Source organism: Mizuhopecten yessoensis, unplaced genomic scaffold, assembly GCF_002113885.1.
Source record: "Mizuhopecten yessoensis strain PY_sf001 unplaced genomic scaffold, ASM211388v2 scaffold10439, whole genome shotgun sequence".
Lineage (NCBI taxonomy): Eukaryota > Metazoa > Mollusca > Bivalvia > Pectinida > Pectinidae > Mizuhopecten > Mizuhopecten yessoensis.
Window position 1 is genome coordinate 653,036 of NW_018408547.1, and position 23,016 is coordinate 676,051.

General features: G+C 36.6%; 1 protein-coding gene across 5 annotated transcripts; it reads left to right on the forward strand.

Annotated features, from left to right (window-relative positions):
• Positions 1 to 1,568: 1,568 nt before the first annotated feature.
• LOC110460583 lies at positions 1,569 to 16,075 on the forward strand. 5 transcript variants are annotated; one of them, XM_021513566.1, is made up of 4 exons: positions 1,569 to 1,732; positions 12,866 to 13,686; positions 14,113 to 14,265; positions 15,812 to 16,075. In XM_021513566.1, the coding sequence occupies exons 2-4, from the start codon at positions 13,225 to 13,227 to the stop codon at positions 15,923 to 15,925; spliced, it is 729 nt and encodes a 242-aa protein (XP_021369241.1). In that variant the 5' UTR covers positions 1,569 to 1,732; positions 12,866 to 13,224; the 3' UTR covers positions 15,926 to 16,075. The 5 variants fall into 5 exon arrangements, with proteins under 5 accessions (XP_021369241.1, XP_021369243.1, XP_021369244.1 ...); XM_021513565.1 differs by lacking the exon at positions 1,569 to 1,732 and adding an exon at positions 11,380 to 11,456; XM_021513567.1 differs by lacking the exon at positions 1,569 to 1,732 and adding an exon at positions 11,380 to 11,456 and having other exon boundaries at positions 14,113 to 14,253.
• Positions 16,076 to 23,016: the final 6,941 nt, after the last annotated feature.

Here is a 23,016-nt window from a genome sequence, read left to right on the forward strand (position 1 = left end):
TTAAGCAGTTCCGTCTAGAATATTGCTCAAGGTCATCAATGTTATTTTCCAATGACTCTATTTTGTGGTGCATGGCAGTGATACCTAGCGTGTTCAATAAAGCGTCTTTGAACATGGCGTTATCCATTAACTGGGACACCACTTCCTTTATTATCACAGGGTCTCGGAGTTCACTGATGGCCTGGACGCCTTTCTTAACTTTACCCGATAGTTCCACAGACATCTTGAGGTATACATAATACTGTATATATCATATAAATATAAACGGTGAAGCTAGGCTAATGTAGTTGGTCTACACGGAAAGTTCAATGGAAACAAATTAAAAGGACACCGCGGAAAAACTGACCATTGTCCACTTCACTTTTATAAATACTCAGTACGACGTGGATACACAATATTTTGAACGGATTGCATGTTATACAAGGGAGAGTTACTTATCTGTCATTTTTGAATGATTTTGCAATCCCACACATTCCATCAATCCATGAAGAATAGCTTTATTTCCGCTGCCACTACACGTCGACCATATTTGCTTGACCACCGGAAGTCAACATCAACATGATTTTCACATTCGACACCGTTAAAACAAAAAGAATTACTCAACTGCTCATGTCGGCGAGTTACCATACGAAGTGACGCAACACAACTTTTAAACTAATGCTTAAAGCTAAAATTCTATTAATGTGTGTTTTCTTTGATGACGGTGGTCATAAGCTGTATATTTAACATGTGAAGACATGAGAGTTCCTCTATTTCACATATCATCTGGTGAAACTGTTTTTCAGGTTATTGGATGGCGCAATGGATAGTGCATTCAATTTTTACCTCGACGGCTTGGGTTCGATTCTCAATTCCGATGTGAAAAGGTATTTGGTCACCTACAATGTACCTAACTACCTGGAGTTGTTTTCTTTTTCAGGATTAGATCACATCATATTCACCAGCACAAAGGTCCATAATTGTACAAGGTAGTGTGTTATCCAGTGAATAAACCCATGTAATATGACTTATCAGCCCTGTGATTGGTTGTTAGTTTCAATTGTTTCAAGTGTGTCGTCACGCTTAGCACAAGTACATGACGTCACAGACTAACGCACTGGAGTCAAAATGGCGGTTTTTTTTTACATTTCAAATTTGCATTAAAATTGTCGTTTTACACGAACAAGTGTCACAAATCTTGAGTATGTGATAAAGAGGACTTACACTCGTTTTTATTTCATATGCATATGAAATTCGTCACGAATTTATCATTTTAGCTCGCCAGAGGCTCGCTAAATGGAAAAATTCTTAGACTCATGAAATGGAAACTCATGTAAGATCCTATATATAATGTAATATAATCTGGCCAGGTTTTTAAAATAGCAATACATGCCATACAGGTGCCGTTGCATGCACTAGTGTTGATGACGTCGCGTACAACACGACAAGTACAATATATACGGGCTGGTGGGTCATACCCATTTTTAGCAAGGGTAAGTCAAAATGTTCATGTACACAAAACGAAACATATTACTATTTGTGATTTTCTAAAATTGTATCTCATTAAAATCTTAGAAATATAAAACAAATATAAAGAGAAGACTTGCTTTCTTAGATATTTTGTCAGATTACAGCACTGGGTCGACAGTGCACCACTCCTTCCCCACCTATGTGCCATATGGTCTGTCCCTGATGAGAGCGGCTTCGTAAACTGACGATTAGAGGGTGGACAGACGTAAGCTGGAATATACAGGTCAGTAATTTCTATCTAATATAAACTTTCTAGGCAATGTTACATAAGCCTCTCTTGTATCATGTCAAACCTCAGAAAATGGAAGTTCTATTAACAGGATTAGAATATAGCTATAGGTGTATGATGAGTATATATACACTGATACACGTCCGCCGCCTTTGCCTGTAAACAACAACTTGTTATTTTCGTTGTCAACAGAATCTAAGGCATTTTCACAGGAAAACGTCCTGACTTCTAATTATGTTCACTTAAACACCGTTTCATCTATGACAAGTAGTACTTGTACATAATTTAAAGCTATGCTAGCTCTGAATTCAACCATCGTCGATAGAATTCAACGGGTGAAACCACTGATCCATTCCTTCAGGAATTTCCCGAAATACTCCAATGATATCAACTTTTGACAAGTGTACACTACTAAAATAAACAATTGTATCTAAAAATTCTAAAAGAGTAAAATTTAATACAATCGGCACAGAAGTAGTATTTTGGTGATTTGTTTCGCATTGGCTATGCAGTGTTGTTTACATTGGGAAGGTTCTTGTGCATAGTTAATTTTATATCATATTGAAAAGGGCATACATGTAGCAGAAATCCCCCTTCCACGGTCCGTACATAATATATATTAGGCAAAAAACAATTATGTGTATTTCAGATACCCGAACCTACTCTAGGTTTTACTGCCGACCCTAGAATTTTATCAACTACTTGTATATAATCTGAATTAGCCAGGCAAAGTCCACAGCCTCTCATGAAAAATGTCCATTCTTTCTGTTCTGGGAGTAAATTTTGAAATAAAGAATGATACTAATTCACGAAAATGAAAAAAAATAGCATTCAAATAAATTAATTGCCTACCTGTTTGCCCTGATGCATAATGGGTAAAAAGTCTATTTTTACCAATGTATGTTTCGACCTATCCTGATGTGAAGAGAGTGATATTTGGCATTTTAGGGATCCAAATTAATTCTCGGTGAAACGGACACCCCCAATGGTGATATCGTGGTATACATTTGGTAGGTATGGGATTTACCTGACGCGAGGAGAGTTATATAATACATTTTGTAAGACATTTTATGGGTTTAAAGGAAGTTTCTAAACCCCTAAAATGTCTAATTTTACTATCTACACTTCAGGATTGGTCCAAACTTAGCTGTGATAAATTGCTCGGGTCCCTCATTCTTGGTGCTCCAGGGGTTACGCTTACTTTCTCTCTGCATGTAAGTGAGCGAAACCCCTAGATTATCGAGTATCGGGTCCCTGTGATCCATTTGTACAAATTGTCCGAACCGAACTTTCTCGGTACAGAAATCACATTTCTATTCAATACACAAAAAACACCTGCATCGTTTAAAGGCTCGATGTACAGTACCCCCGTAAACAGGGATTAAAGAACAAATTGCAGGCATGGTCTCCATTTCCTACCAAAACAAAGGTGCATAATATTTCGAAACATTGACTTGACATCGATTTAAAAAATAAATCATTCCGGAATTTCGAAATTCCTTTTGCTTGCATCCAGTACTTTAAACGCTGTTTTATTCCTCGTCTCTTTATATTGATTTATTTGTGCCCAGTTGCACGGTTATCGATATATGAAAAAAAAATGAACATATTTTAAATTTTGAACTGTTTCTCTGATATTAAAATGTATTAGACGAGTTTATATTGTTTGCAGTCTGCCCTTATTATCCCATCAGTGGTATCATTATATCTGTATAACAGGTTTTCTAATTTGATATCATTGATCAAACGACGGGGAAATAATTAAAACATCGAGTTTTCGTATTGTTCTTGAGTTTTTCGGTCCTATTCATTCACCTTTCATAAATGGCGCATATGCCTGATCTTAATTATTTACTGTTATATTTTGTTCGATTTCGGTATAACATAATATGTATCCTTGGGTGGTAGTGAAACACGATTCTTTGTTTCCCTTAATCTCGGGGAAACAAACAATTGTGTTTCTCCAAAACAAGGACAATGAGTTATAGAATCACCCTACTACACAATAGGGCGTAATAATTGTACCTGCTGCCCCCATTGCATGATCGTAAGAGGCGACTAAATTTGGGATCTTATCTTTTCTCGCCTTTCTAAACAACTTTCTTCTAACTAATGTCTCCTTGACGATGCCCTTACTTTTGGCCTTTAGTTGAGCGTTCGCCCCTGTGAGGAAGGCTTTGGGATCTGTCCCCTGGCCGAGCCATACCAGAGTCTGTACAAATGGTAGTTTCTACTCCTGCTCAGCACTTTAGGAGTGGGACGACTGGTTCGCCCGTTGTCAGTATAATGTGACCGGGTGGGGTGTCCTGCTGGGTGTCTTCGGCAGTATGTTTCAGTGAGGTAGCACTTTACAGTCAGCATCAGTTCCGCGCTATCACAAGAGACAGTCACGAACATATCGCAGCGTCTCAAACCCACACGCATACAATACACGCATGCATCTTGCAAACAGGGGAGGCCCTCCTTAAATAACCATAGCTGTTGATAGGAAGTTAAACTACTAAACCAAACCAAACCAAACCTTTCATTACAGACCAACCTCGTTACAGATAGCGACTTGACTGTAGCAGAGAGAACCTCTTGTAACAGGATACAGCAGTTAGGACGAAATGGATCAACAATGCGAAGATTGTGAGCAGAGAGCCCCCAACCTCAAGAGATGTGGTGGGTGCTACCAGGTATTCTACTGTTCTAGGAAGTGTCAGAAAAGGAACTGGAAGTCAAAACATCGTGATGCTTGTAAGAAGTTCCAGGCTACCCATGTGACAACTATATCGACATCGAGTGATCAGATTTCGTCAATTGATCTCAGCAAACTCGCCCTAAACGACATGAACAACAATGCAATGTCCAAATATAAACCGGTTAAAGACATGAGAAAAGCTCTGAACGAGGCTAAGAAAGTATTTCCTAATTACGACATCCTGGATGATTTTAGAAAGATATCGGAAACTTTTGGATCAAGGAGGATCTTGGTGGCGTACATGTCGAAGGAACATCCTTACCCCTTTCGTCACTGCATTTACATACAGGTATGACACTACACACAAGCCAATGGGTACTCAATTCAATTGATGGCAAAATAATTAATCTAGTGAAATTCATTAAAATATCATATCTTTTTATGTAGTAAAACGAATCCGTGTATCTTAAAAGCGTCATAACTGATGACGTCCATCCTAGATATCAAGCTCTACATCTGATGGGAACTCCCTAGAAAATGATTTGAAGTGTACCCTGAGCGTTTTGCTATATCAAGCTATACAAATATTTCATATAATACAATAAAAGGCAAAGAAAATGCGAACGTCGTAGCTGATTCCGTTTCCGAGATATTGTGATTTATCTGAAGTTATGCCAGTTATGTCCCCTTGTACAAGCGCGGCTTTGAATCTATTCCCAGTATTTTTTTTGTTTTAACTCACCTGCCCGAAGGGCAAGTGAGCTTATGCCATGGCACGGCGTCCGGCGTCCGTCATCCGTCAACTTTTTCCTAAAAATCGCTACTTGTCATAAACGACTGAGCAGATTTTGACCAAAGAGATATGGCGGGTTGCTTTGCCTATTTCCCCAAATCTATGTTACGCTAGTGCGCGCATCCAACCGTGCACTGTTATGACGCGTTCTCAGGTATTTTTATACAGGTAGCAATATCGGAATCCCGTGTCTAAGAATAGATTATTGTAAACAGACCACATACTTGGTATTTCGGCCTTATTTGTTGGTGTTTAAGCACTTGATATGATTACTATTGCCAGTTGGAGGGTAAAACAATTCATAAATTTCATCAAAAATTGTGTCTTACCTACAAAGCGTAGCTGTACTGTACACATGTACAGGGATTTGTTGACATGCTTCGATAGAAGTTTGTCGCACTAAATAGTAAAGAAATTATTACTAACAAAACTGATAAATCAATGTTATTAAAATGTTAATAAAATCTTCCATCGATTTAAAAAAAACATCATTGCCTTATTAAGGAAAATCATCACATGCCTAAATATTTAAAAAAAAATAACTGAAGGAGGATTCAAACCTGCACCGTTCATTTTCTAGTCGCAAGTAAACTGCGTTACACATTCGGCTACATAAAACAAATAGATATTGGCAATTACAAACGTATTTAACCCGAAAAACACCTGTCGCAGTTTAGAGAAACTTGATCACCCCTGTTTTTCATTATTTTGAGCACTTTCCCAAAGGAGGACCACTTTTCCGTAATACGATTTGTTTTTGCATATTACATTACGGTCACAATTTTTTTTTCAAAAGTTGGTCCTCGGATGGGAAAGTGTTGAAAGTATTTTTTTAAGTCCGGGAAACCCCATCACTTTCATAGATATAGTGTATATGGCTATATTTTCAGTATCATATTAGCAATACCTAATTTCTCAGCAGTTTAAACATTCATATTCAATTGGTTTTGTATCTTTTATATGCATTTTTGCTACACGAAATGTTTAACTCTCTTTTTTTATGACGTTTTCATAAATGCCGACTTAGGGAAATACGAGCAGTTTTCCGCCATACCTCTTTGGTCAGAAGCATCCTTATGGGAAGGGGAACATATTTTGTTTAAATGGTTGGTCTGGGGGCTGAGGGGCGGGGCTCAATATGGGAAACATAGCAAATTCTTTAAAATCCTTTTTATTCTGTAGGAATGGAAGGATTTGTTCCATATTTGGTCTGAAGCATCCTTTGGTGAAGGGGAACCAATTTTGTATAAACCGTGGGACTGGCCCCCAGGGACCTGAAGGGCGGGGCCAAAAGGTGGCAATAGGGCTATAGTGGTTTAAGCGAATTCTTCTCTGGAACTACGAGATGGATATCAACCATATCTGACTGGAAGCATCCCTCAGTAGTGGAGATTCAAATTGGCCAAATGGTTGGGCTGACCCCCCAGGGGGCTGAGGGGCGGGTCCAAAAGGGCGCAATTTGGCTTTAATGCTATAAACGACTTCTGTAGAATTATGCCATAGATATCGATCATATTTGGTTAGAAGCATTCATGGGAGGCAGGGATTCAAAATTGTACAAATTACTTGGAAATGGTTGAGATCCCCACAGTATAACCATATATACAATTGTGGAGTAAAAATAGAAGAATGGACATTTGCTTCCAGGATGGCCTAGGGTCTGACCCCACCCTTAGAGACAAAGTCTCTGGGTCATAACTTTGAAACGATTGAGGTCCCCACCCCAGAACTATATATATAAATGCTTGGCATAAAGAGACAAAAGTAGTCATGGTATTAGAATAGGCCCCGGGATATGACCGAACCCCTAGGGACCTAGTATTTTTGGTCACAGCTGCATGGAAACAGTTGAGATCCCCACCTTATAACCATGCATATATACAATTGCTGAGTATAAAGAGATGAATGCACATTTGCTTCCAGGATGGCCTTGGGGCCCCACCCTTGGAGACTTAACCCCTGGGTCATAACTTCGAAATGCTTAAGATCCCCATCCAAACCTATATATACAATTGTTGGGCATAAAGAGACGAATGCAGTCATGATATTAGAATTGGCTCCAGGGTCTCCCCCACCCTTGCAGACTTAACCCCTTGGTCATAACTTTGAAACGGTTGAGGTCCCCACCCCAAGACTATACATACAAATGCTGGACAAAAAGAGACGAATGCAGTCATGATATTAGAATTGAACCTATGGTCTGGCCACAAACCCGAGGGATCTAGTTTCTGAGTCACAGCTTGGAAACAGTTGAGATCCCCACCCCATAACCATATACATTAAATTGGTGGTCATGAAAAATCTAATACAGACATACTACAAGAATTGGTATTGGGGTCTGGCATATTCCCTTAGATGTCATTTGGAGAATATTTTGCCATGATTGCTTAGATATCCAGGTGAGCGATACAGGCCCTCTGGTCCTTTTGTTAATGTTTTGAATGAATGTAGTGTGTTGGTGTTGTACATTCATTGTTCATGTTGACTATAGTCTAATTGTGTTACACATATGTTGAATATGGTGTTGCGTTATGATGAATGTAGATTTTCATGTGTTGTATCTAGTGTTGTGATGGTTGAATAAAGCATTGTGGGTGCTAATTTTTAACTTGTGGTACATGTAAGTAGTTTGAATATTGTGCTAAATATATATGGTGATCTAAATTTGTTAAATTTGTTATCGTCGAATAAAGCGATGCACGTGTTGAATATAGTGCTGTATGTCTTGAATGTGCTGTGTATGCTGAAAATTGTGTATGTGTATTCTCTATTTGACGAATATTGTGCTGTATGTGTTGAATATACCGTTGTTTATGTTAACTCAATGCGTTGCGTAAATTGAGTGCGGCGTTGTGTATGTGAGAAACCGTGTTTTGCGTGTTTTATATACGTTATATACATTCCAGGTTTTGAATGTTTTGTATACGTTATATATATCCAAGGTTGTGTATGTTGTATAAACGGTATATATATCCCATGGTTTTGTATGTTTTACATACGATATATATATATAATTCAGATTTTGTATGTTTTATATACGTTATATATATATTCCAGGATAAGACAAATAAGGAGATGATGGTCGCCTTCTACCTGGACCACGACGATCCCACTCCTCACTTCCGGTGGCAAGAAATTATCCCCGGAAATTACTTGTGCGTGAAGAATCCGTACATCCACTTCTTCATGGATGGTCAGGCCGGCTTCCGTATTGACGAGCCTGAAGTCATCACAGTCCTCAGCTTTTAGCCTTCGAGAGCCACAAGGTCTCCAACAAATGTTTAATATTGATATGGTCAATTATACTCCGGTGTATGTGCAACGACTCGTGTGTTTGGTATATTTCAATATTATATACTGTAACCAAGAATCCATCATCCAATAGTCCTTGGTTGAGTACCAAACTCGTCAATATGACGTCAAGATAAATGGTCCGAAGGTTCTTGTGTAGTACAAGTACACACGAGTTCTCATAGTTCTGTTCATGATTTGTGTTTTTCGAATAAATTCAGTTATTGGATGTTGATGACTTTAAAACGTTTTCTTTTTTCTTTTGTCCAGCAACGAAAATATAAATTTTTAGCCAGCCATCATCTGTTTCCGTGATGATTGTCCATCCGTCTTTAACAATTAACTTATATTGTTATCATTCTTTTTAACTCTCTTATTCATTTTGTCCTTAGTTGTGCATATTGAATTTCATGGTATTTTAAAATGGGAAGGCAACCGGGCAACAATCTTGGATGTTTACAGTTCAAATCTGTTGTTGCTATTTTTCAAGAAGTACTTGACAGACATTGCTCTAATTTCATATGAAGAATACTCTAAACCTGAAGATTTGTAAGCTTCATTTCATATGAACAAGCTTCATTTCGAGTCCGGCCGGGAAATGGAAAATGAAGTTTGTTGTCGCTAGTTTTCAAGATTCACTTGAGAGATCTGTCACATATTTCCTATGTAGGCTCTCTGTCCGTATACATGTTTGCAATTTAACCAGTCTCTCCGTTTTGATTTGCTCACATATCTCCAATATGTCTTAATACTTTTTTTTGTGGGGGGAAAAGTTAAATGTCTTTTTCTGAAGATCGCTCACATCTAGTTCACTTCAAAGTTTTCACCTCTGCATATCATTGCCTTTATCATCATTGAAAGCAATGCTAACACTGTAAGTTGTGAATGGTCTGTTTAAACAAGGAAAGCTTCTTTCAAACGGGCGCTTGACATGTCAATTATACTTTTAAAAGTCGCAGCAACAATGATAACAGGGGCCCTTTAGCTCTCAAAATAATGTAAGAAACTATCAATTTTGAAATCGGACGTTTTAAAGTGATTTCAATACGCCTACTAACTGAATGCTTCTGAATCAACAACGATGTATCATATTGCTTGCAATTAAGAAAAATGTTATTCCAAACTCTAAATCAACAAATCAGCATTTGTTTGGACAAGATCATGTCTAAGGTGACTGCCCTGCCCTGTCTTAGTATCAGTGAAAGCAGCCTATTGGAGTAACGCTGTAGACGTGTGTAACGACGTTTGTTTTGAAATGTTACAAGTCTTGTAATGCTATTATCGTTTGAGTCGAAATGATGACACGGAGGAGATGCTTGTTGTTCTAGTGGATTGTGATGTATTCAAGCGTATGGATAAATAGAGTGAACACCGTAAATCCGACCTTGCCCTCCACGAGGTAGTTATTTTTGGAAGTTAATTCGAACTTTTCTCTTTGCTCATTTTGTGGAGAATCCAGACGTGAATTTATTTGTTGATTGTATGGCAATCTGACTACAGTCGGTAGATTCTACAACAGCCTCGTTATTTGACATGTCGTCAACAACTGAGGAAACCGTGGCTGCGAGACGCGTGAAACTGATAGCGTTTGAAGTGAGTGATCTTGCGACAGAGCACAGGGGTTCGATACGAATGTCTGAAATGTTTATGTACTGTGACTCATATCAGTAGGTCTGTAACATATGTGTCAGTAGGTCTATAGAATATGTGTATTTCAGACATTTGTAACGGACCCCTGTTGATCTGTGCAGTGTAACAGACGATATTTCTGATAAATTGCATGAGCGTTAAAATTGTTTCCATTGCCGGCATTGGTGGTTTCAACCGATGTGCATTTTGTACGATATTGCAGACCTTGATCTTGTTTTTGTTGTAAAAAAATATTCTTTATTTCATTTTTTATTTTGCACAAAAATTTACAAGATATGTGACATTGTTAAGTCTCAATGCCCAGCGATATTTCAGCAGCCGTCATGTTTATTCACATTGGATATTGTAGTTCCGGTCAGTGTTGTATTAATACGCTAAGAATTGTGTCTCGTGCTGCATGGGAATTAAAGTCCCATCAACGACACAGCTTTCAAAGAGGCTATAGAGTAAAAGTGCCATGCAAATGTAAATATATAAAAGAAAAACCTGCTACAATCTGTCCGTGTACGAAAGCTATGGAACATTGGATATTATTGGCCCTTTTATCAGGGTTTAAACTCAATTTATCAAACAAATTTGTCTATAGTATATTACTTTCAATTTTGCTGACAAGCTAGACGTTTCTATATTAAAAAAATCATACATTGAAAAAGTAGAATTTTTACATAACATGACGGACACACGTTGAATCAATATCGTCCGTTATCGATGTATACTCAAAATACCTCAAACACCATTTATATATATATAAATATAGTTATATAAACCTATATGACAATAAATCCAACTGACCTATTGATTCTTTATGTTTAATGGATGAACATGATATTTTTGCTTGTTTGTAATTTCTCTACAATATTTATAATATCATGAACATTTTTATATAAATTTTGAACAACATACCTGATACGATAGTGAGGGTACATATTTCAGACTCTGAGCTACCGAATACAAGTACAATTGTTTAGGCTGTGTCAACGAAGCGGTGCTCAGCTTACCTTCCGCTCCAAACGTCTGGGTTTTATCAAGTAAGAAAAAGAATACAAACTACGCTCTACTTCAGTGTGAGTGACGAATGAAGTTTGAGATTGTGTATGTGATATCTAGAATTACAAATAACGGGATCATGTGCTAAGCGAAAATGAAAGTAGGATTCGGAGAATTATTGATATGATGTTTTGAAAAACGAAAGTAGAATGACTATCAAATTCGGAGAATTCGAAAGCAGATATTCGAGAGGAAAGGTTGCAGGTGAATGCATGCAGTGTTAGTCAGGTGGAAACCTTGATAACGAAACAAAGGTTTGTATATAATAGGTTCTGGTGTACTGAAAACGCCGCCATGTCAGTTAGGCTGGGAGGCCGCCATCTGCTTTAGTTATGATCTATGAACTGTCTGATACTTAATTTGACCGCCTTCACGACACAAGATAGTGATGTCGGCACACAACATTTACATGACTACTTAGCACAGTGTCCGGGAACATCAGTCCGCCGACGTTTTGTACACGCGTATGTGTGATAGTTATCTCCCTTTGAATGTGCCCCGCCTAAACGAAACTATGACATAATGAGTTATGTCATAACCATATGAGTAATCAGACAGTCATGAAGATAACATATTAATTCTGCATTCCATGAACCAGGATTGTTTGAAATCACATAGAAATAGGTGTTGGTATTCATAATGGTTATATTCCACAGTTATGCATTCTTGACAAATTTTCTTGACTGTTGTAAAAGCCTCTGATGACGAGTTGGATACACTGTACCCAATACGTTTCCCAATATGTAAAATGAAAACTTTCTAACTTTCAATTGGAAATATTCTGACCCTTAAATTGAAAGCTACCAACGTCACTGATTACTTCCGCGCAGACTGGATTCCCAATATCGCTGCTTCAACCTTTTGCTGGTAAATTGTCTCCCTGAATGAGAAATAAGTAGTGTTGGGTTTATTTTCAACAACTCGATGATATCAACAATAAGGCTTGCTAAGGGTTCTCTCTCCATTTAACCTATCCCTTATGACATTAACCGCCTCGTCCACACAATGTATTGGTAAGGAGAAACAACGTCATACGAGTGTCATCCTATTCAACAATTATATCTTTCACGCGTAGTTCTCTTTTTCCCACATGTAAACCCTGTAAGCCATCTTGATACACTGTACCCAATATGGAACCAGTGTTATCCGCAATAAGCCTGGCTTATAGATCTTGGGTGTACAGTATGTGCGTTGATTGTTTCATATGTAAGGAGAACCTTTTTATATTCTTCTTCGCTGATAGTGTATTTGTCCTTCACCTTCGTGATATTTGCTACTGTTATCTGTTGGTGTGGGACTTTTTGTCAGCACCGCGTATATTTTGTTGTCACTTAGAATGGTGGTAATGTTTTCCTTATATTCCCGTTTATCCTTAACGACGGTTGGTGGTTTGCACTCTTTGCAACAAGCGTTTTCGAAATCTCGCAAAATAAATTTCAATTACTGTTTGTATTCAAAACAAACACAGCTTTTATTCAACTGTGAAGTTTTATAACGAGAGTAGTGAGCGGCCGGAAGTTAATTAAGATTGCCATCTCATGATCACTACCGTGAGTATAGCATCAGGGGTAAAGCCTGTGATACTAATAATTAAGAAGACTCACCATTTAGGTATTTTATACGAATTACTTCTTTAAAGTTCGCATTATATTTTGTATTACAGGTTTGATGAAATGAAAAACAAATGTGGATTTTGTGATAAGAAAACTTTGAGTCTGCGGCTGTGTTCGGCATGTCAGCAGGTGTATTACTGTTCCACCGTGTGTCAGAGGGAAGACTGGAAACGTCAGCATAAGGCCAACTGTAAAGAAATTCAAAAACGTGAACAAACTAAACAATTCGAAAATTCAAAAGGTATCTTTAATATTCCTGATATTGGAAGCGCAACCGGTGGAACTTTGTATCCATCGGAACCTCTGCATGGGATTCCATTTGAAATTGAATATTTGAGACAAAAGGGATTGCATCGCCATTTTTGTGCGGATAGGAAAGGAACGGTTCGTGCTCCTTACAGTAGTTGTCATGTGTGTGGCAAAGCAAGCGATTCGATTAAAATATGTGCTCGGTGCAAAAAAGGTGAATTATTGTTCCAAGAAGTGCCAGCGTCAGGATTGGAAAATTCACAAACTACAATGTAAAGATCCGGAGGAAGATGTTTACGAGACCATAACTACGGATGGTTATCGACGAGAGGAAACGTTCGCCTCAGAATCAGCAAGGTCGACAGGCAGTGGTGCTTTTAATCGCTGTCGTCATTTCCCAAAATTACCAGACCTTTCTCAACGTTCTTATTTTAATGCTGGCGCCTTTGATAAAGTTAAGAGTCTTACTTGGAAGGTTTTTCCGGGCTGCACCATTTTGGACTTCGTCCGGGAGATCCCACACGAGCTGTTTGGAAAGAGACCACGTAGTACCTCTAGAGTAGCTGTTGGGTTTATTTCACGATATCACTCATATGTGTCGCGACATTGTATATTTTTACAGGTAAAATTTGTTAAACAAAAGTTTAATATTTAGCTCTGAGATAACCTATGACATGATGACGATAGGATCTTCGTCCATAGGTGAATAAAATAGCTCAAGCATGTGTCCGATCATTTCAGTATTTGTACACAGCCTCATATAAACATACTGATATTCATATTATACACACTTGAAATAAACATAGTTTTATATAGGAGTTATTATATTACCATGCATTCAACTTTATTGTTAACGTTGTTTAAACTACATGTCTTAAACTTTTAAAACCAACTTATCATTCCTGTCAATTTAGATAGTAACTGTTCCACATTGGAGAAAGCGTGCCGTGGACATCGGGTTCTGTTAATTCTGGTTTACTGCAATTTTGTTACCATAACCTTTGATGTTCTATCAGCGACGTTTTAGATATATTTGTGTGTCTTACAGGACAAAGATGGAGATGAAGTATATGTGGGGTTTTACTTTGAGCGTGACGAGCCCCGACCTTATTTCCAGTGGAGTGACGTCGTTCCCGGACGGTACCTGTGTATAGCTGATCCGTACATCCACCAGTTCCTCGACGGCTCCGTAGGCATCAGGGTAGATGACCCGTCTACCGTTCGCGCGTTTACAATTTAAAAACAATTTGTAAATTGTATTTTGAAGTCTTCAAAATTGAAATGGAATGCTTTGAAATATCATTGGCTGACTTTCAATATTCAAACCCAACCTGCTTTGATTGAAGTTTCGTTTGTCTTCTATTTAATGATTATTTTTGAAACACTTTTCTAGTTTTCTAGCTATTAGGGAATGACTTGAAAACTGACACATTCGTACACAATATCTCTGTTAAAAGTAAACATTTTGTTTTGAAAGATTGTATTATCTTATTGCTTACTCATTGAGTCCAGTGTAGAGGAGTTATATAGGCTTCTGTTTCGAAAAATAACTTCAATTTTAACTTTTAATTTCAACTTACTTTAACTTTTATCTTTAACAAATTACTCGAAATGGATACAACCAAGGTTTCGGATATTTAGCATTTCTGATAAACGATTTTATTGTAAACTAATTAACCAAAGCACCGTACCCTGTTGCGTCATCGTCAACACTTTAATCTTATAACATTTTGTTATAAATTCGTTATGTCCACCAGCTGTTACAGTAGTAGAAACAGTTAGGAAGATGTTAGTATCTCTTCGGTTCTATGCTAAATTATGCAACTATTCTGAAAGGCACATACCCGTATCATTATATATTTACATTTACTCTGCATTGCCACTATATAAATCTGCCAAAGCCAGTTCCGTGTAATGAGACCATAACACAGGCGCAGTGATATCTCCACGTGTCCGACTAACTATCGGATCGCTATTCCCCTCCGCTCTAGCAAGCAGATAAGCAAAGTAAAAACCACTGTGATTCAATTATATTCGGCGCTTTATGTAAGACTATTATTAAATGTGAAATTAATATATTGATTATAATGATTGCCTCTCCATTGGTTAATTTTTAAATAAAGAACCGATAGATAACATTTATGACCACTTTCCGTACAGTGTATCTTGGTTTGATTAGGATTATCTTGTCAGAATTTTCGAAAACACATCTTATCTAAGGTTACTTTTATGTACATGTAGGTCATGCATGCATAAACACGTCAGATTTTTTTTAGATCTCGTAGTCTTATATGTAAATTTGTATTCCGTCTTTGCGTATTGCAGAGTTATCTTCTCTTGGGAGCAGGTATTGATTGTTACGTCATTGGTTTGTGCGAGAAAATTACGTCGTTTTCTCAAAAATTGATGACGTTACTCTCACAAACAAGTGACGTAACAATCAATACCTGCTCCCAAGAGAAGATAACTCTGCAATACGCAAAGACGGAATAGGCTTCTAGATTGAAACACAATCGAACCCGACACATCAGCCAAGTAAAGTGTAAGTATCATCTATGATTGTGAACATCGATTTTCTTTATTTGATGAATATTGTGCTGTATTTGTTGACTATACTGTTGTTTATGTTAACTTAATGCGTTGTTTCAATTGAGTGCGGCGTTGTGAATGTTGGAAACTGTTTTGTATGTTTTATAAACGTTATAAATACGCTATATATTTATCCCTAGGTTATATATATATTCCAGGATAAGATAAATAAGGAGAGGATGGTCGCCTTCTGCCTGGACCACGACGATCCCAATAATGAAATACCATCAAGACATCTCATAAAGCTAAAAAGCTTACAAAGATGTATATAACAGCGAAAGAAAGAAAGAAAGATCCCACTCCTCACTTCCGGTGGCAAGAAATTACCCCCGGCATTTACTTGTGCTTGAAGAATCCGTACATCCACTTCTTCATGGATGGTAAGGCCGGCTTCCGTATTGACGATCCTGAAGTCATCACAGTCATCACAGTCCTCAGCTTTTAGCCTTCGAGAGCCACAGGGTCTCCAACAAATGTTTAATATTGATATGGTCAATTATACTCCGGTGTATGTGATATACTATTTCTACACCGATAATGCGTCTTTGGTATATTTCAATATTATATACTGTAACCAAGAAAGCACCATCAGTTAGGAATACTTTTTTGTCACATTGCTTAAAAAAATATATATATGTGTAAATCCTTGGTTGAATGCCAAACTCGTCAATATGACGTCGAAGATAATGGTCAGAGGTTTCTTGCAAAGTATATGTGCTTTTCGAATAGTTTCAATTAATAAATGTTGATGACTTTAAAACATTTATTCTTTCTTTTGTCGAGCAACGAAAATAGAAATCCAGCACCCGAATAAAATGGTCCGCCCTCTGCACCCCTGGAATATGTCAAAGCAAAATCGAAGGCTCAATGTGCGCCACATTAGAGGTGAAGATGAGTTTGATCCTTTGATGTACATCAAAATAATCTTGCGGCCACATAATGGTAAAATTGACTGATTTTGAAGTCGGGTGTCGCCCTTCTGTCTTCTTCATAGGACAGGTATCAGTCTAGCGATTGATCATTTTTTTCTTTTAACCTTTTCCCGAGACTAGTTAATGAGCGAGCCCCGCGCCTTCAATTCTAATGATGTGCAGAATCCTCGAGACTTGTGGTCAGTGAGGCGATACAGATACACGAAGTGTATTACAACATTGAATAGTTTAAAGCGTTTAACAGAGTATTTCTCGGTGGGTTTTCGTATCAGAGATAAGATAGTTGTTGTGCTGATGATGTAATATAGAGGTGAATACACTTATATACTGTGGAACTTGAAGGAGACAATGATCGGGTACAAGAGGCAACACAAGATTACGTCCGTACAAATGATAATTGACTTAGTATTGTCGTTCAGCGCAGTGCAATGTAGTTGCCGTTTTTTTAAATGAACTTTTAAATGCAATGACAATAATAATGACAAAATACACATTTTAAATTTGTTTCATAGCAAAATAATTACAATGTATATATAAAATGCAATTTATAAAATTCTCAATTTTGTAGACGTGCAGAAATTGTTCGAACGGTTTTATTACATGTGTGTAACACCATATTTATGACAAAGTAAAATGGATCAGATATGTGATGAACTTGTTAACTACCTGGGCCCCCGTAGCCATTTCGTGTCATAGATATTTGCAAGATTTGATTCTAACGCCATTTTTTAGCCAAATACATCAATACATGCCAACAAATACATGTCATAAAATACCGTCATACACGCCATACCGCATGATTTTCTGTAATCGTACAAGTAACGTTGAAATGACGTCACAACAACCCCGTTACTAAGAAAAACGTCATTTTGCAACGCCGTTGCTGTGACCGCCTACAGATCTACATCACAACCACCGATATCAGAAAGTTTTTAAAGGTAAATATACCCATTTACATTGACATTGACTCGTGGGAAGTTTTCAGAACAAAGTCTTTTAGACATACGGTCCGGAACACTAATACTGTACGTACTAGTAATATACATTTGTTTCCGAGACAATCCAAAGAGGTATGGCGCATTGTCCATTTGTTAACCTAGTAAAAAGACCTAAATGTTTCTTGAACAAAGAGTTTGATCATTGTAAACAGTAGCCGAGACTGTTAAATGGTTTGTTTGATAATCCCTAGATTAAAAATGCCCCAGAGAATACTTTATTTTTATTTTTTCTATACTGAGTACTGATTTATTAAATCATTTTACTTTTAAGAAATCAGTTGGAATAACATGTTTGGATTATTTTTAATGTTAAATGTTTAATGTTATAAGAGATGTTTAAGATTCGGGGGACGGGTGTTGTATTTCAGATATAATATCCAACAGAAAAACTGCTACGTGTACGAATCTGCGGAACTTGTATTTTTCGATTAATTGATTATTATTTTTAAACTCAATTTATGAAACAAATGTATCTAGAGTATATTACTTTCAATTTCGCCTGACAAGCTAGACGTGTCTGTATTAAAAAAAACCATACAGTTAAAAAAACTTTTTAAATAGATATTTTACCTAAAAAGACGGACACACGATTTTTTGTATCTTCTATCAAAGGACATTAGATCAATTTCGTCAATTATCGATACATGTATGTACGTAAATGCCTTAAACATCATTTATATATATACAATGTATAGTTATATAAACTTATATGACAATAACTCCGATTGACCTATTGATTCTTTTTACCTGTATATAATTCTCCCTACAATATTCATAATATCATGATTTTTTTTTCCATATAAGCGTTGACCAACATACCTGATATAATACGACAGTGAGCGTACAGGTAATATTTTCAGACACTGAGCTACCGAATGTATTAAGACTCTGTCAATGCGGCGAACAGAAATAGGTATCAGCTTACCTTCCGCTCCAAACGTCCTTCTTTCAAGTCAGAGAGAATACGAAATAGCATCGTTGCCATGATACAGCATATGTTTCTACGAAGGCCGATAGCAGCCGACACAAAACAACTACAATATCAGACATTTGTGTACAAATCAGCGAAGAGGCGATAGAGGTCACCACACAGTGTTGCTACGTAGACTGTACAACATATTTCACTTGTTGATGCTTGAAGGCGACTTAATCTCATTACCTGAAAATGAATAAACTAGAAAGGTTTGGAATTAGTATTTATCAAGTATTTAATTTCTTAATCTTTTCTTTGTATGTTGATTGGTCTTATGTCCTATTTTCAATTTGAAAGAAATGTAACAGACATAAACCATCGTTATACGCATATCTATGTGGGCTTTACCTAATGTATGGATTGGAGTCATAAAGTAGAACGTTGCATTGTTCAGTGTGAATAGATTAGTACTCAAGTCAAATATAGTATAATACTTACTGTAACAAAAGTTGTATGTAGATTGTTCTGAGAGAAATAACTAGTGTTTTATACCAAAGGCAATAGCCTTCAAACTTGTGAATATGTCACATGGAACACTTTAAATGACGTATTTTGGGTTATTGATTTAAAATTATAATTCTATATACAAATTAAGAAACTACATGTTTTTGTTTTGTCTCCAAAAATCACATAAAAAGTATATGATAGTTGGTATACCTCTGATTTGTTACCGTCCAGTACTGTTGGAATGCTAATAGCACTTGTAGTTGTATTGTGTACATGTACAGTTTTTAAAAAGTGTACATGTACATAAATGTCTTATATTGTTGTTGTTTTGTGTCGGCTGCTATCGGCCATCGTATGTTTCAGCATATGTTGTTTCGAAAATGATAACCCACACCTATTTAATATTCAAAGAGTCCGGCAAACGGCAGCTGTGTAAAACTAGCTTTGCGCACAAACTGTTTCGTATTTTTCTGCCGCAACTGTAATTAACACCAATATAAAATATTATCAATAAGTTTAGTTGATATATTTAAATATCAATTATTAATTTAACGCATATATTTTAAAAGATTGGTATTAGGAAGCACATATTACTATATACTAAAATGGCTGGAATAATCCCGAGTTATAAACTTTTCCGAACGAAACTCGAGTGTTCCGAAGAGCCATTGGGAACTTAGAAAATGTCTGTGAAGTTGCTGGGTTTGATTATTCAAATGACCATTGGTTTTGTTGGCCAAAAAGAAAAAGGGTCAGAAATAGTTCTTATTGGTGAGAATCACTGTCATTTGTTAATCTGTTGCACGTTATTTTCAACCAGAATGAGACAAATGAAAGTAGTTTGCTGAGGATTTATATGGTGAGGGTCCAGTAGTGCAGCTGTAATGATGCCAAACTCGGTAAGAGTGCAGAATTATTGTCATAATCAGTCACCACATACTCAAATATAAAGTGAGATTTTAAAATTCATCTTGATTTATGTTATTTTTCGTACACAGCCTCGTCGAAGAATTCTAGTTTGGTTTGATTTGGTGTGGGGGTGGGGGTTGTTATTTGTTTTATATTATTAAAGAGGAAGTATTGGTTTCTTTGACATGTGTCTACCTGAGGTATGCCGTTTATTCCAAGTTTCTGGTTAAGATTTTTACAGCAATTTTGAGGTAAAGATACAGATAGTTGATGTCAGAAAGCTGAGTTAGTTGATTCAACATTTATCATTCACATTACTTGTCTTGCTTGTTGTAAGCAAATTTTATTGATTTCTTCTGATTATCCTGTGTTATAAATTCATGGTTTAAAGTTTGTGCTCATGTATTTTGTGAGTTAACAGGTAAACGATATGTACAACTGTTCAGTGTTCCTCCAAACCAATCAAATTAGTTAACCTGCCCCTCACCCACCCCAAGTACTTGATTTAGATTGTGTCCCATTTTTCAAAGACTCCTATATATGTTAATTTAGACCTGGTGGTAAAGTATATTGCAAGATTCCAAGAGAAATATTCAGTTTACTAATACACGAGCAAGATGCTTTACTCCGCTTGTTCCAGTCTACTCAGCTGTAAATGAGTATGTGGTTGGGCAGTGCTAGATATGTATAATGCTAGCTCACTCACTCGGTGAGTGCCGAAATGGCAGCACCGGCTGTATGCTCCCCAGGGAGTTGAGAAAGATATTGACGGGTTGCAAATATATACAATGGAAGATATTATATATAATAAATGAGCATCACAGTATATATTTATTTTGCTGCACACTTAATAAGCATGTGACATGTCCCTGTAACCCACATCTAATTATAGGTAAGTAGCTATAGGGGAATTATTATTGGAAGCCAATATCAACACATCCAACTAATACAGCACGTTAAAACAAGGGCCCATGGGTTTAACAGGTCATCTGAGTTGTAATACAATTGTTATTTGTTGTTGTGATATGACAAAAACAAATATTACATATGTATAGCAGGGAATTTTGTCCCTCCCCAATACTGAAAAGTCTCATTTCCATAAACTATAGCAAAATTTACCCCCTCCCTAGGGTAAATGGGTGACAATTGATAAAAAAAACCCACCTTATATATCAGATATACACCTCATACACCTTCTATAAATCAGGTATACATCTTCTATCATTCAAGTATGCATGACCTTCTCTACTACCAATAAAAAACTCCCATACATTAGGTATACACAACCTTTACATCTGGCAACAGCTCCTATAAGCTCAGGTATCACCTATGCATCAGGTATACACCTTTGGGTCACTCCCATATATCAGGTACCAGGTATTCTCCTCCCATACATCAGGAATACACCTCCTATACATCAGGTATATACACCTCCCATACATCAGGTATACCTAGACATCAGGTATATACATCAGGTAAACACCTCCCATACATCAGGTATACACCACCTATACATCTGGAATACACCTCCCATACTAAGGTATACACCTCCCATACATCAGGTTTACACCATCCATACATCAAGTTTAAACCTTCTCTACAATTTATATGGTGACAGGTCCTTCTAGAAAGTAGTCTTTTACAAGTTAAAATTTGCCAATTTCCCCTTATTGGCCCCGCCCCTCAACCCTGAGGTGACCACATCCTTTCATTATATAAAAGGCCAACAATATATTGTTTTGTGCCTACCCAAAACTTTTTTGCCAATTTTCAAAGAAGAACTCTTCGAGTCAAGATCACTCTCCTTTCTATTTATAGGCTAAATAAAAATAAATGAAAAACTGAATTTATTACCTATCTATACCTATCCATATTTTTTTCAAACATATAACAGGAAACAAACATCTTTTGTTGTATATAGAGGATACTCATACCCAATAAGTGATGACTCTTTATGAGGTAAATCAAATAGTGTTAGTTTATATGCAGTATATTATCAACAAGTTTCAGCAATTAAATGATATATAACTGAAAATAGTCATGATAGATACTTCATACATAGCTTATTAAAGAAATACATAATATAGTGTACAGAAAATGTAAAGATAGAGTTATGTATACACAGTATATAAAGGTACTTTAATATACAGAATATATGAAGTACAGATATATTTCATTCGTTATAAACTCTGTACACAACTCTCTATATGCTCTGTTTAACACCTCTATATCACTATGTTTACTGCTCTCTGAATACTATGTATATGACTTTCTATATACTCTGCATTATATGATGTTTCTGTGTACTCTGCATATCACTTTAAACTCTGTATTATGTGATGCCTGTGTACTCTGCATACCACTCTTTATATACTCTGCATACTATATATCACTATATTACCACTCCTGATATATTCCGTATATCACTCACTATATATATAATCTGTATACCACTCCTCATATACTCTGTATATAACTCACTATTTACTCTGTAAACCACTCTCAATATACTCTGTATACCACTCTCTATACTACCTATGTATACCACTCTTTACAAACCTCTGTATATCACTCTCTCTTTATACACTGTATACCACTCCTTATACCCTGTATACCACTCTCAATATACTCTGTACACCACTTCGTAGATACTGTGCATACTAATCCTTATATACTCTGTATACCACTCTCTTTATATACATACTGTGTACCACTCTCTTTACTCTGTATTCCACTCTATATATTTTCTATATACCACTCTTTATGTGCCCTGTATACTACTATTTATAATCTGTATACATTCCTATGTTAAGACATTTCAATTATCTTTTATAATAAACAGGAGGCAGGGTTAGGGCCTGTCTATGGGGCAAATCCTGATAACATAAGTGTATCCAAATTGTCATGTTCAGCAATTGTATATACATGTATTAAACATAAAGATGTATAGAATACCACAGACAGATTAAACACATGTATTCAGTATTATGGACAGATATTAAACTTGTATTTACTATCACACACAGGTATAAAATATGAAATTGCTACAACAGACATTTGTAACACATATATATACTGCCGCAGACAGGTATAACACATGCTGT

Bases quoted from the DNA above. Each gene is read 5' to 3' on its own strand.
- LOC110460583 (XM_021513566.1), top strand. From the start codon at position 13,225: ATGTGTGTGGCAAAGCAAGCGATTCGATTAAAATATGTGCTCGGTGCA. The intron at 13,687-14,112 runs GTAAAATTTGTT...TGTGTCTTACAG, and splicing joins GACATTGTATATTTTTACAG to GACAAAGATGGAGATGAAGT. The intron at 14,266-15,811 runs GTAGATGACCCG...TATATATTCCAG, and splicing joins ACGGCTCCGTAGGCATCAGG to GATAAGATAAATAAGGAGAG.